Genomic DNA, 15,070 nt, shown 5'->3' on the forward strand with positions numbered 1-15,070 from the left:
CATTTTATTATCTTCCCATATCAGAGCTATACAGTGAAAAATACGACATCTCCATACAGCACATACTCAATATTTTAGAATACAATGTTTTGCAAAGATGACGCTCTACAGAGCTTGTAAAAAAGCTACTTATTCAAACCATACCCAAAACAACTGTGGAACAGTCCTCCTTGCTGGAAGCAATGACCTCTAAAAAAGCAGATTTTCTTTCTATATTCAGTCAACTCACAATTCAGCAAGCAAAGAAGCAAGAAGATACAGTCAAGATACCTGACTAGTATTTAAGTTCAAAGATTGGTATTTCTTACACAACTTACTGGTCAGAGATTCTGTCACGCCATGCATGTCCTATAGGCAGTACATAAGAGTTACTAGTTTCACCTATACTCAATAATTTGTACAAGACATGCCATGGAAGCCCTGAATCAACAGCACTAAAAGCACCTTAAATAGGTAAGACTTAAACACAATGATCTTAGGAAAATGTGATGCAGAAACAAAAACTAATAGTTTCTAAACCTCATCATTACCTCAGTAAGCTAACTGCCAAATTAAGCACAAAGATGGAATATAGAAAACAACTTATATCTATTTTCTAGGTTTTTCTAGGGTCACTTTGAAAATTTTGAGAGGATTAAGAGTTTGTTATGGCAAATACAAACTAAAACATAGTAATCAGAAGCAGAGAAGTGTCTGATGAACAATCACATAATACAAACAATATTAACCACATTATCCTGTCTGTGGAATCTGGGAAAAAAAATACACTCCAGAATTGAAGACATGTTAAATGTAAAATACTTCTTGCAGTTTTTCAGTCCAAAAGAAACCAACTTATTACAGCATTTGTTGGAGCCTGGTCATAATTAAATACAGGAAGGATATTAAAACTTCCAAGAGATTTTTTTAAGCCACAACAGAAGAAAAGGCACAATTGCATAATTGGAACCAAATCCAAAACCCACTTCCTTCTTATTTACTAGTATCATCTAAAGGACACTATTAGATGCTGAAAGGTCTGGAGCTGACAACTGTGAACCATTTAAAAGTCAAAAAATTCAAAGGAATTGTACAACATGGGTTAAAAGTTTATAGATGAGAGATACAGAAAGTTAGTGCTCACTGCAAAACCACATCCTAGGAGTCACAGTACCTCTTGTCAGCAAAATCGTAGAATCCTATTTTGTTGTGGGGAAAGAAATCCTCTTTGGTAGTAATAAACTGCTATAAAGCTATAGAGCAGAAGTGTTTGATATGTGGAATTTGAAAGAAAGATATATTTTAAAGATATTCTAAAAATAGTATTTCATCAGAGAACAGGATTTCACTTATAATTTCACAGACCAGTTAAATATGAAACTAACTTGCCAGACAGTGGGATATTTCTTTAAAAAGCTTCAGATCATTTTTGCTGGCAGTTTAATTCAGTTCAGTGTTCTTTGTCATTTGCATATCTCTGCAGGAAATTAGTATCAAAAGCTTCTTCCAGCCCTCCCCCTCTGCAAAAAACATTAAAATTTAAATCCTCTTGCATTTCTATAAGGCATGCAGAAAGATGACAGCACAGACAGAGATGGAGATGTACATGCTAGGTTTTTTGCTATAAAATAAACCCAGCATCTTTCAAGATTTTCTCATTATTTGAGCACCTTACCCCCTGTTGTGTTTTTTTTCCTTTCTGACATAGTCAGTCATCAACACTGACCAATGAAGACATTGGTCAGTGCTGGGCAGTATTGGCCAGCTTCACAATTCTCAGTTCAGATGAAGGGATGGAAAAAAGGTGCAAGTACACTGCTCTGTTAGCTCAGTGCATGAAATGCTGGCAAAACCCAGAAGTTTCATATAGGTCACTGCTGGCACAACACTATTAATAGGAGGATGATTCAGTAACCCTTTTGCTTTACACATAGAAAAGAAGATTCCTTTTTTCCTCACTAAAAATTACTACACTTCAGTGAAACTCATGATGAAGGAAAAGTTACGATGCATCTGTTTGACCTCTGGATCCCACCATTAATCAACTGCAACAAGAATCTAACAAAATGAAAACCTACAACTTTAGGTTCTTACTGTTTTGGCAGCGTCCATGAGAAACTTAAAAAGGTCATTCTTTTTAAACATTTGTCACATGAGGAAGAGCTAGCTTTAGATATCTCATCTTGGATGTAAAACTATAATCCCTTTGAAAGTATGGATATTTAAAGAACCTGATCATATCACAGTAATTGTCTAACTTCCCCTTATAAAAACACGTTACCATCAGAAGTACTGTGAAAGCTATTTATTTATTTATTTTAATTTCCAAATCTGTGCTACTCTTTCTTAGTACACTCACACTTAAAGACTTACAAGTAACCACCAGTCTTGCAAAAAGAAAGAAAATGAACCACTAGACATTCTCAGAGAGACTCAGTTCTCAGTTGTGCTTTTTCTTCATATATTTTAACACATTTTTTAATGGGATTGATCACATGGGGGGTTTTTTGGCACTCCAGCATCTCATCCATAAATATTTCTTCCAATTTAATAGATGTTCTCGTTACAGTCATGGGCTAACACCCTAAAATTAATTAGGACTGAAGTAACAGGGTTACCTAAAACAAGAGCTGGTTTCTGAATAATATCTTATAACCATACTCTGTTTCAAAATACCAGCTTATCTGAATTTCATTTAATGCTAAAGTAAATAAAAACACTTATTTTTCAGTAAGACTGTACATGTATGGAATTACTTCTTAACAACTTCTAGATAGCTATAATTTTATAATAAGCACAGAAAGAGTTAATGTTAAAAAAAATAAATCCTACTAAACTTTCCCTTCACTACTTAGTATTTCTTCACCTAACACCATCCAGGTCTTCAATCCCTAGCTCGTGTATGCCAGTAAGTGACCTAAAGGGCAATGATGTGGAAGTTCAAATGGAAATTTGGCAATATAAGAACATTTTGTGCATAGCCAAATCTATCCTAATCAAGGAAAAAAGATTCTAAAGACAAATGAGGCAAGAAAATAAGCTGAAATAAGAGAGCTACAGCTGCACTTAAATTCAGCTCTTCTTACTGTCAGCATTGATAAAATATCCAACAATAATCAAGAAGACTTCATTAAATAAAGCCAAAAAAAGTAAAACAAGGAATAAAAAAACCCTAATTACTCTGGAAATTAATAGAAATTACCAGAAGTCCTTTTAATAAAATTAGAAATTAAAAACCTCAAGGAGAAACTGCCATAATATATAACACTACAATGCATATATATACACTAATTCCATATAATACAAAATATTTCATACGCATTTAATATACATTTTAAATATTTTTCTAAACTTCTTATTACACTTTTCAAATACAGGCACAACATTTACAAATGTATTTAAGTGTATTAAATTCAGTCCTTACAAACACTTGTTCTGAAACAAATGAGAAATTCTTTCTTGATTCAAGAAGGGCTTCCCCTCCTTTTCAGATCTGATTTCAGTAGGTATTTAGACAACAGCCACAGGCACTAAAACAAGGGCAACCTCAATCATTAGCCTCAATCATTACTATCATACAATGATATAGGTAGGAAGGAATATTTGGAGGTCATCTTGTCCAACCTTCTGCTCACACCAAGGCCAATGTTTAGCACAATGCACACTGTCATCTCACCTGTAGTGACAGGCGTAATGTGACGAAAAATACAATTGAATAAAGACAAAAATAATGGAGCACTGTATCAGCTTTCATTAGTACTGCACACAATTTTGATGTCCATTTTTAAAACTTAAACAAAAATTCCTCTGCACCATATACCCAGATGGTACCAGCAAGTATCCACATCAACAAGGCAACGTATCATCTGATCATGAAGAATTCATACCAACATCACCTTTTTTTTCAAATTACAAATCATTGCATCAATGGTGCTTAAAAGTTCAGAGACAATTTAAAGTTCTTAGTATTTGTAGTACATGACCTATCTTTCATGATCAAAACATCTTTGTCCTTAATGTACCTAGAAAAAGTGATGCATCTTCAAACTTACTTTATTCTTTAATTCCCAGAGGCAAAGGCATCCTGGATTACATTACTTTGACACTTCTGTGATACCCGATTACTCTGGGTGATTCAGTCTGGGTTATTCAGTCACTCTGCTGGTAGCATTGCCCAGTGCCAAACCTCCCTTTCAACACTGGTTTCATCACTCATGCTTGTCTATCTGAAATTACCTACTATTAGTTGTACTAATGCACATTAATCTATGTCTAAATTGTGTTCTTCAGTTCAAACATCTATACAACAAAGAGCAATTTTTTTAAAACACCTACCTGAGTTGACAAGAGATTGCAGTCAATGTGTAGTCCTTTGCCTGTCTTATACCTCTGAAGCAAACCAGCCATAATTGCTCCATATGTATACAATCCAGTAGCAAGATCTGTCATGGCTACTCCTGGTCTAACTGGCTCACCATCCTAAAGATAGAGAAGAAAACACCTCAAAACAAAACAAGGCAAACAAAGCAATAAACAAACAAATGAAAACCAAACAAGCAAACAAAAAAAAAGAAGAAAACATGGAGAGATAACAAGATTGTGCAGGACTATGATCTTACTGGTATCACAGAGACACGGTGGGATGATTCCTACTACTGAAGTGTTTGAATGCAGGGATATAGGCTCTTTAGGAAGGACAGGCAGAGGAGACAAGGAGGCAGCATTGCCCTCCATATCAGTGACCACCTGGAGCACATGGAGCTCCACCAGGAGATGGATCAAGAGCTGACAGAGAGCACAGGGAGGGCAGTTACAGGTGACATTATAGTGGGGGCTGCTACAGGCTGCCCATCCAGGAAGACAGACTGGATTGAGGCTCTCTGAGACAGATAGCAGTGGCCTCACATTCCAAGCTCTGGTCCTCATGGGGGACTTCAACCACCCCAATATCTGTTGAAGGGACAACATAGCATGGCATAAACTATCCAGAAGGCTTCTGGAATATGTTGACGATTAATATGTTGATGATAACACCAACAAGGAGAAGTACAATGTGGGACTCTGTTCTCACCAACAATTAGGGGCTGGCAGGAAGTGTGAAGCTCAAAGACAGCCTGGGCAGTAATGAACATGAAATGGTGGAGATTGAGATCATCAGGGCACCAAGGAGAGTGCACAGCAAGCTCACTACCCTGGCCTTCAAGAATGCAGACTTTGGGCTCATCAGGGATCTGTTTGGTAGAGTAACATGGAATAGAGTCCTGGAAGGAAGGGAGGCCCAAGAAAGCTGGTTGATATTCAAGGATCACCTCTTCCAAGCTTCAGAGAGATGCACCCCAACAAAGAGGATGTTGGGCAAAAATACCAGGAGGCCTGCATGGATGAACAAGTTGCTCCTGAACAAGCTCAAACACAAAAAAGGAAGTGTACTGAGGGTGAAAGTAGGGACCGGCAGCCCGGAAGGAATACAGAGAGACTGTCCAAGCAGCCAGAGATCAGGTTAGGAAAGCTAAAGCCCTGATACAATTAAACCTGGCCAGAGATGTCAAGGGTAACAAGAAAAGTTTCTATTCTCTGGGATACTGAGAAGGCCGAGGTATTGAACGACTTTTTTGCCTCAGTCTTCACTGGCAAGTGCTCCAACCACACCATCCAAGTTGCAGAAGGTGGGAAAATGTAAAGGTAGGGACTGGGAGAACCTACAATGACCCACTATAGGAAAAGATCATGTTTGCATGAAGGTGCACAGGTTCATTGGACCTGATGACATACATCCATAGGTGCTGAGGGAACTGGCCAAGGAAGTGGCTAAGCCACTATCCATCATATTTAAGAAGTCATGGTGGTCCAGTGAAGTTCCACTGACTGGAAAAGGGGAAACATAACCTCAGTTTTTCAAAAGGGGGAAAGAAAGACCCAGGGAACTATAGGCTTATCAGTCTCATCTTCATATCCACCAGGATTATGCAGTAGATCCTCCTAGAAGCTATGCTAAGGCACATGGAATATAAGCAGGTGATCTGTCACAGCCAACATGGCTTCACAAAGGGCAAATTGTGCCTGACAAATTTAGTAGTCTTCTACGATGGGGTTACAGCAGTAGTAGATGTGGGAAGAGTGACTGATGTCATCTACCTGGACTCACGTAAAGTGTTTAACACTGTCCCATATGAAATCCTTGTCTCTAATCTAGGGAGACATGAATTTGATGGATGGATCACTAGATTGATAAGGAATTGGCTGAATGGTCGCACTCAAAGTGTTGTGGTCAATAAAGAAATTAGTACATTTGAGTGAAGTGTAAAAACTGCCACTGACATCCAGATATTCTTGAAGCATGTACACAAAATGTCACTTTGTGATGCTGCATACTACAAATTGTGAACTATTTATTATGCAACTTTTTCCCTAATAACATAATGCATCAACTCACCAATGCAAAAAGCAAAGAGATAATGTTAGAGACAAGAAAAGCCAGTGAAGACTGAATTTCATTATGTCTAAAAGACCAGTGGCCTAGACAGTTTCCATAGTATGCTGACACGTGCCTCTCTGTTTAAAAGGCAGAATCATATTGCTTCCTTGTTCTTACTCCCTTTTTCTCCCTCCTCTTCTGCCCCTCTCACAGTCAAAGCTCAGTTTTGTATTTTCCAGTATACACATTCAGGGCTTCTAGTAAGAAAACAAAAGCACGTTGACACATTTAAGTACTACACATGTAAACACATGCAAATTCTTGACCTTCTGACTAAAATCACTGGAAAGCTGGTGGTTCAAATATCCCTTTTACACTATGTCATCCCTTTTCTGTCATCAAGGGAAGCATCTTCATTTTACATCATGCGTTTCAGAATCGTTGGCATGAAATATGGCCCTTCTGCAATCAATGGCAAAATAAACTTCTAATATCAGATAAACTAGGCTTTTATTACAGGATCTTGCTTAAAACTGCTTCTTCTGACATGTTCTCCCATTTCCTACTCTGACAAGTTTGGAGTCAGGTGATCAGATTCTGACAGCAGTTACTTGTTTTGAAGTAATTTTTTGTGGGTTTTTTTAAGTTTTCAATTTTGAAGAAAAATAGCAGTGCAAACCTAATAGGACTGTTCCAGAGTTTTAGCACCCAAGTGAGCCTATCATGAGGCAACTTAAAATCAGCATAATTGATAAATTATAACTGTCTGGCAACTTCCCACAAATGTATTTAACCTAATGTAGCATAAATTTGATAAAATTGAATTTACAGGATTACTTTAATTAGTCATGTATAAACTGCTAAGTGTAATTAGTTTAATAATAATCTTGGAATCAAGACTGCTAGAGAGTTATTTACTGATAATTATTTTTAAAGGAGTGTTTTGGCTTCATGTAAGAAGATTAGTCTTCACCATCTTTTTTCTTTTGCACTCCAACAGAATTTACATAAGTCTGATATCAAGCCATATATGTTATTATATTTTTCTTAAAATAATTTGTACTGTATTATCAATTTCATCAATAGGGCAATTTTGAAATAAAAGACTGTAGGACAATATTTTCTATGTAAGATAGAAAATACTGCTATTTTATTCATATCATGAAAATTACTAAAAATTATAAAATCTGTATCAAATACGACGAAGTTTTAAAAAAATCTTAGCTACTCTCATTCAAACTGCAGTAAGGATTAGCCTGTGACTATCTATAGCCTAGATATTAAAGAAGATATAGAGACTACACAACATTAAGGTGAACACTTATTTCTTCCTTCTCCACACTCTACACTGAGCTTATGCAGCTTCTCAATAGAAAAGACAAGTCAAAGGTTCCAGCCATTTACCACTCTCATTGTACCGAGCTCTGGAGGAAAAGAGGAAAGAAAGTTCTTCACTTTTATATGCATAGGCCTACCGAGGAATCTAATTAGCATCTGAGAAGTTTTTTGCTCCTCAGAGTTCCCACTGAAAAATAAAAAAATAAATCAAAAAAACCCAAACCCCAAAAAAACCAAATCCCAAACAGTTCCCTCATGTTATCTGCTGCAAGGTCTCAGTTTGTCAAATTGTTCTTTCTTCATTACCTCCAAGACACTGAGTTGAGAAGAAATCAAAAATACCTTAGATTTTGCAAACACATGTGCAGCAACATTCTTAGTTTGAAAACACTTCTCACTGCTTTCATAATGCCATTAATTTTACCCTTGAAGGAGTAAACTACAATTTGAAGATAAAGAAATCAGGTCTATTTTAGCAGGTTGTTACATGTGAGTTTGTCTTTCCAAGCCTTGATTCCAGCACCTTCCTCATCAAGTACTAAACTATGCAATGCTTAAAAGCAAACACTTCCTTTGCCTCAGTAAAAAGCTCACCTTTATTTCTAAAAATACCTTCACAATTTTCCCTTACAGAATTACTAGCACTATACTGCTATGTTACTTTTAACATGTTGGCTTTACTTTATCCTAACACTCCACAATCTATAATTCTGCACTAGTACACAAGATTTCTAGTCTTCATTGTTTTTTCTACCAACATACATGGCTAGCTGCCTTTTTTTCACCCTTTAATCAGCTTTAATCAGCTCCTGTGCCATAAACCAGACTTTCTGTGGCAGGATGTATGGCTCTAAATACTGTGAAATTGATTCATTCAGTTTAGGCCTCTATCCTGCAGAACAAGGGACATGAAAGTGCTTTACATGAAGGATAAAGCTACACACACACAGAAATACCTTCCTTAGACAGAGACTCTGACAACACAGCAGTAGATTTACATAGCTAACATTATATCAGTTACCTGAACAAAGTAAGGATCTATACAGTACCTTTTATTCAAGCAAATTTCAAAAGTAACAAACACCACCATCCCTGCCAGCCAAAAGTTATATTACTGTTCTGGTAGAAACATAACCCCAGTCATGGAGAACATGCCTTAAGCAAATAAATCTGCCACCCAGGCCCAAGGGCTGTGTTGAACCCTAATTAGGGGCAGCACCACGACATGCCCTTTCTTCATTTGAAAAGATAAAGATTCACATCAGTAGAGCAGACCCTTTAAACATCACTGTGCTTTGATATTGCTCAATCTTACAACCAGTCTATATTTTTTTCCTAATTATTGCTGCTTTCTAAATTCCTTACAATTTGTCAACACATTCAGGCCCAGAGATAACCACAACATGTTTTGGAAGCTTCCTTTACTGAATTTTTTTTTGTCCTTGGACATAATTTCTCTTCCCAAACTTACATCAATAATATAAAAATCATCCATTAAAAATGAAAATTGTTTTGAAATTACATGTTTAATAAAAACATTCTAAGCCCAGTAGTCTTTACAGATGTGAAATAGTAGCTAATATGAACCAGCAATGGCTGTAATTTTCAACAGCTCTGAGCTATATACCACGTGTACTCTTTTGTTACAGTTTGTTAGGGTTTAAGTCAAAGAATGGCCTCTCTGGATTGTAGATCCCGTTCATGGTCTTGTTGTCTCATGTACATTAAAACAAAAATGTTTCTTCAGCAAGAAAGAATGCACTACCATAAAGATACTTTGAATATTGAAAACTGCATGTAATAACCCCCTTGGAGATGGAAGGGGATTTGGATCCAAATTGGGTTTTATTTAACTAATTTCAAGTTATTGCCTAATGAGTCATAGAAATTTTCATCAAAGGGATATTCATCTGGCACTGATATGTCGGAATATATTAAGTAAAAGCTTTCTGTTCATCAAATATCAAACTTGAATGTGGTGTTTAACCAGGAAATACCTATAAATTACATCATTCATCATAATAGAAGTGTCATCAGTGCAAACTTTGCCCTTCAGCAGAAAACGTGAATGTGGCCTGAAGCAACTACTTTCATTCAAAATGGGTTTGTGTTACTGATTTACACAAAACAGATTCCCCTCACAAACACACTAGAATTTCAGTTTTCACAGGTGTCATACACTTCCAATACAGAAGTAATCAAGCGCATGTGTCAGAGCTTGGATTCCCTCCACATTTCTGTACATGAAAATACAATGTAAAGATAGTATTCTACTGTGTTTGGTTTTGTACAATCAGCAAAACACACACTAGAATAAATGCTGGGTTTAGTGCCTCTAACTTTACAATACTGCAGAAGAGATATCTTGATTTCAAGGTTCAGAATATCAGAAGCATTTTAAAGTTATTACCATTAAGCGATATCAGCAACAACTATTTCCAGGCCATTCAAAAAATTTTTATGCAGGAATCTTCACTCAGATGTTAAAATCAGGTATATAAAGCACACAGTCTTATCTACCTTTCAAGAAGCTTATATTATATATTGTGTGCCAAATGTGAATTATTGTGTATCTTTGGTGGCTTCCACATTTGTATTACACTAACGTTTTTTTTTACACTTGCTTAAGAAAAAGACAACTTTGATAAAATACACATATTTTAGTCAGAAACCTCCATCTCCTCTCCTGAGACCTCTTTACTTCCTCAAAAACTACACGGTTATATAGAATATAAAGATATAAAGTTTTGAAGAAAATGAGCATTACATATGTGACAGACTTAATGAAGGCTTAAGTCTAACTCAAATCCGTGGTGGTAATATACCAATTTCATGGCTTAATATTATAACTAACTAGGCACTGAGGCTGTGCCTTCAGTCAGGAAAGTTATGCTATCTGCAACAGTAAACTGCTTTCTGATACATTAAATCAGTAGCCAGACAATTGGAACAGATTAAAATTCACATGTAAAGTTTTCTAAGATAAAATGGAATATATATTGCTATTGGATCTGTATGTTTTTCAAATGTCAGATACAGGACAAAATTTTAGCATCATATTATTAAAATGCTTTGTGAGGAGCTGTAAATAAGTATAAATCAAAACAAATATGTATACCTCAAAACTAAACACCTCAGTCATGTATGTAGATGTTTTGTTGCTGCTGCTCAAATTCACTATAATTTCTCTACTGCATCAGCTGATGCCTCCAAGACCAACCTAAAAGTGCATTCAATGACCTGTTTACTGAAGGGAAGTTTCCACAGAGAACTGTTTTACTGATGATGTTGTGCTGATATTTATAGCTACTGCGATGCAATATAAAAATCAACATCATCTGTTATAACTTTTCCCTTTTAGTTTCCCAGTTCGTAAGAGTGAGCTTTTTTATTTTATTTAAGAAAAAAAAATCATACTCTAGTTTATTAGGGTATGCTTCAAACAGACATGTTACTTTTAGCACATAAATGCTGCATTATCTGTTCAACAAATAAATCAGGTTTTATTAAAAAAAAACAGCATGAAAGAGTAAGATTCTTTTTTCTTCTTTATTTTGGCCACTTTTCTACATGATGACTGAAACCAGGTTTTCTACTTTTGTTTAAAGCTAGTTTTGTGGAATTTTAAACACAACTCAGTCACATGAACATAAATGTAAGAAAAACTTGGAAGATTTTACTATTAATAACACTTTATTAAAGTAACTTTCAAACAAGCATACGATAGGATTTTAGAGCCACCTGTGTAAATTTTGACTAAGTCTTTGAAACAAAAGTGTCCTTCTAGACATCAAAAATGGTTTTCAGACACTGAGAAAATATTTTATGAACAATTTCAAATAGAGAAAAATAAAAGCAAGTTTTAGCATGTTTATCTTAGTCATGCAAAAGAGTGACTGAGTTTGAATGGGTTGTTAAAAGCCTGCAGTGAACAGACAAAGCTGTTACTAACAATGATTAAATGATTCCTATGATTACATTGCCTCAAGTCTTGGTGAGGTGATGTGAACATCTGGTTTTCCAGTGTAGATCTTAACACAATCTTTTAATAAAATCCATCTTCATAATGGCCACTGAGGACTATTACTCTCCTAATATAACTTACAATTATTCAGTATAACAGCTGTCATTTCTGTCATTCACATGTTATTGAAAATCTTTGCAAGAGTCCTGTGTTTTTTAATTTTTCAACATTATTCATGTGGTACTAACAATATTTGCCCCTTTGTAATAGTTTTTACTCCCTTTTAATTTTTTTGGTGTATTTTGAGGTGCGCATGAAGTTTCTGACATTGTATTGGGAGTAGTAACCTCCACTGTAGAGACACAACAGTCAGAAAGTAAAATTTAGTTAGACTACAGTTACTGAGATCAGGCATTGCTTACTGCATATGTGCATTATACATCTGAAGGGGAGTACCTGTGAGGACTGCACTCAACATCATGTCTTCTCATGTTCTGAGATGGAACATCCTATAATCATGTACAAATAACATGACAGCAATGGACAAACAGTCTCAGAACACCAGGCACAGGATGTTTCAGCTTACTCAGTCAAACAATGCTTGATTTGATTTTTTTTTTTCTAATAGAAAGGAAAACTCTGGTAACAATAATTGCCACAAGCATAGAGTTCTGATATTTGCCATTGTTCTCAGCAGAAAACAAGTCTATTGGCAGAGTATCAACTCTACAGCAGAGTTATGTCCAGATCATGCATGGTAGGCTTTCTACAACCTACTCAAACATGAATATCTGACACTAAGTACTAAAACTTTATGAACTCCTTGTTTATTTAGGGCATGTAAGTGTCATACTCTAAAGATCTGCACTACTTCTTCCAGAGTATCAAGAGACCACCACAGAACTATCTAGCATTTATGATGCATAGAACAGACTTGTAACACTACCTCACTTGAAAAGTGACATTTGGAGACCACATTCCCTGCATCTGCAGGTGATTCAAGACCGCTTAAGTAAATGCTTATTTGACCAGCATTTTTCTGAGCTGAAGACACACATTCTATGTATCCCTAGAATCCAGATATTAAACTACCTCTGCAATGTTTCCTGCACTGCTGCAGCTGCCAAAGATCTTGGATATCAGTGGGAATAGCAGCACATAAAGCTTTTCCAGAACCATTAATGGCATCTCTCTGCTTATTTTCAGGCAGAATGATTAAATAAAAAACCAGTTTGTCAGCGGTATCTAGATAGCTTCACAGTTCCCTCTTTTAAGGAGGGAAAATCAGTATCAAGCCATCAGTGAGACTGCACACATATACATATGGTTCCATCATCCAGGTGTTAACAATGTGTCCATTACAGCTCTTGAAGTAACTACAAGTGGCTGTTAACAGGTTCACATACATTGTCAATTGATTCACTGGAAATTTATTCTTTTTTTCTTTCATTTTCTGTTTCTTGGGTATTAGCTTTGCAAGCCTGGAGTGAGATACCTGAAGGACTATCATCCTCTTAAGATTCCCAAAGATGAGATCTCTTGTTGGACTCAGGAGGGCTTGTATAACAGATGTGTTAGTATAGGCTAACTTGCCCTATGTAGCAGCAAGCTTTGGTATATGGCACAAAGATTTTATTAAACTTACAAGTTGAACACCATACCTCATGCCCTGTGATATGCATAAGACCAGAAACAGCAGCAGCAATGGAGTCATATCCACTTCTCTGAGCCACTGGACCAGTTTGACCATAACCTAAAACAGAAAGAGAAGTACATAAATCAATCAAGGACAAGTACATAAAACAAACTATCATTTCTCCTCAGCTTTTGTTCACAAGTTGTCCAGATTGCACAACTAATGAATGCTATTGTATTCTCTTTATACCTGCACATGTTTAAGAGTAAACAGTTGGATTTATCCTCTGTGGGTTGATGATGTACTTGATCTTAATTCTAGACAGGACTCCTGTCCCTGCTATGTTTCACTCACTTTGGACAGAATTTCCTTTTTAATTTGCTGGGTCATCTAAGGTGGGACCGAGATGTCATTCAGATGTTCTATGGTATCTCTACAAGCCTCCAATTGCTGTCTAATAGGACCCACGTTGCTTGTGGTTTATCTCCATTCTGTCGTAAGGATACCTTGAATACCACAAACAATACTAAAATCATGACACTATGGTTTAGACACATGAATTGTTCCCCCATGACTTCTGTTACTTTACTCCACATCTAAACACAGCTACTTTCAAAATAGAACATTGTTTACACGAGATGGTAAGGCTGGCCTTTTAGCATGCACACAGAATCTCTTTGCCAAGAGTTAGCAACAATGAAATGCAAAATACCAAAAACTTTAACAGAACTACATAAATACAGGGTTTTTTCAGCTATAGAATAAACAGCTGTAGTTAGAAGGATGCTGTTTTGCTTTTCTCTGTCATACTCATCACGTTCTTCTAACAACAACCACAAAATCTTCCATTTGAGGAGGTCTTGCGGGAGCAACTGAGGAGATCACTGGAACCAGTAAACACCATAACAGAGGGTAGAAGTCAATAGGGAAGGAGCAGCATGTTTGACAGATGGCTACTGAGGTGCTGGAGCAGGTCCAGAGAAGAGCAACGAGGCTGGTGAAGGGACTTGAGCACAAGTGCCATGAGGAGAGGCTGAGGGAGCTGGGGGTGTTTAGCCTGGAGAAGAGGAGGCTCAGGGGAGACCTTATCACCCTCTATAACTCCCTGAAAGGAGGTTGGAGTCAGGTGGGGGTTGGTCTCTTCTCCCAGGCAACCAGCAGTAGGACAACAGGGCACAGACTCAAACTCTGCCAGGGAAGTTTAGGTTGGATATTAGGAAGAGAATTTTTATGGAGAGAGTAGTGAGGCATTGGAATGTGCTGCCCGGGGAGGTGGTGGATTCATCATCCCTGGAGGTTTTCAAGACAAGACTGGATGTGGCACTTAGTGCCATTGTCTAGTAACCACAGTAGGACTGGACTCGATGATCTTCGAGGTCTCTTCCAACCAGGCTGATCCTATGATTCTATGGGTTTTATTAGTTCTAATAATGGCAGAGCCTTCAATAATCAGATTTAAGCATCTGTCCTCCTCAAAGTGGTAGCAAATTCAAAAGCTATTCTCATGTTTTCTTTTCCCTTTTCAGATGTCTCTAGGTGAAATCTCCTGGTTCCAGGAGCAATTAGGAGATACTTGTCACAGACAAGATTCTGAGTTTGGCTGATAGATTTAAGGCAACATTTCTGTATTACTCTTAGCTGTGAGGATAGTATTAGACTTACATTATATCAGCATACTCTGCAAGATAAAAATTCCTGCATCTCCTAGATTCCTTTTCATTATTCTCCTCATATAATC

General features: G+C 36.8%; 1 protein-coding gene across 1 annotated transcript in view; it reads right to left on the minus strand.

The window, feature by feature from the left end:
• The window catches only part of SUGCT (succinyl-CoA:glutarate-CoA transferase), a gene marked incomplete at its 3' end in the record, with an annotated part of 101,257 nt that extends 87,747 nt beyond the window's left edge, over positions 1–13,510 (minus strand). The window contains exons 1-2 of the mRNA XM_009069499.1: positions 13,358–13,510; positions 4,315–4,458 (exon numbers count right to left, since the gene is read on the minus strand). Of these exons, the coding sequence (XP_009067747.1) occupies positions 4,315–4,458; positions 13,358–13,510 (297 nt within the window). The remainder of the gene's footprint in view (positions 1–4,314; positions 4,459–13,357) is intronic.
• Between the last annotated feature and the right edge of the window lie 1,560 nt (positions 13,511–15,070).

This window comes from Acanthisitta chloris, unplaced genomic scaffold (genome assembly GCF_000695815.1).
Source record: "Acanthisitta chloris isolate BGI_N310 unplaced genomic scaffold, ASM69581v1 scaffold2872, whole genome shotgun sequence".
NCBI lineage: Eukaryota > Metazoa > Chordata > Aves > Passeriformes > Acanthisittidae > Acanthisitta > Acanthisitta chloris.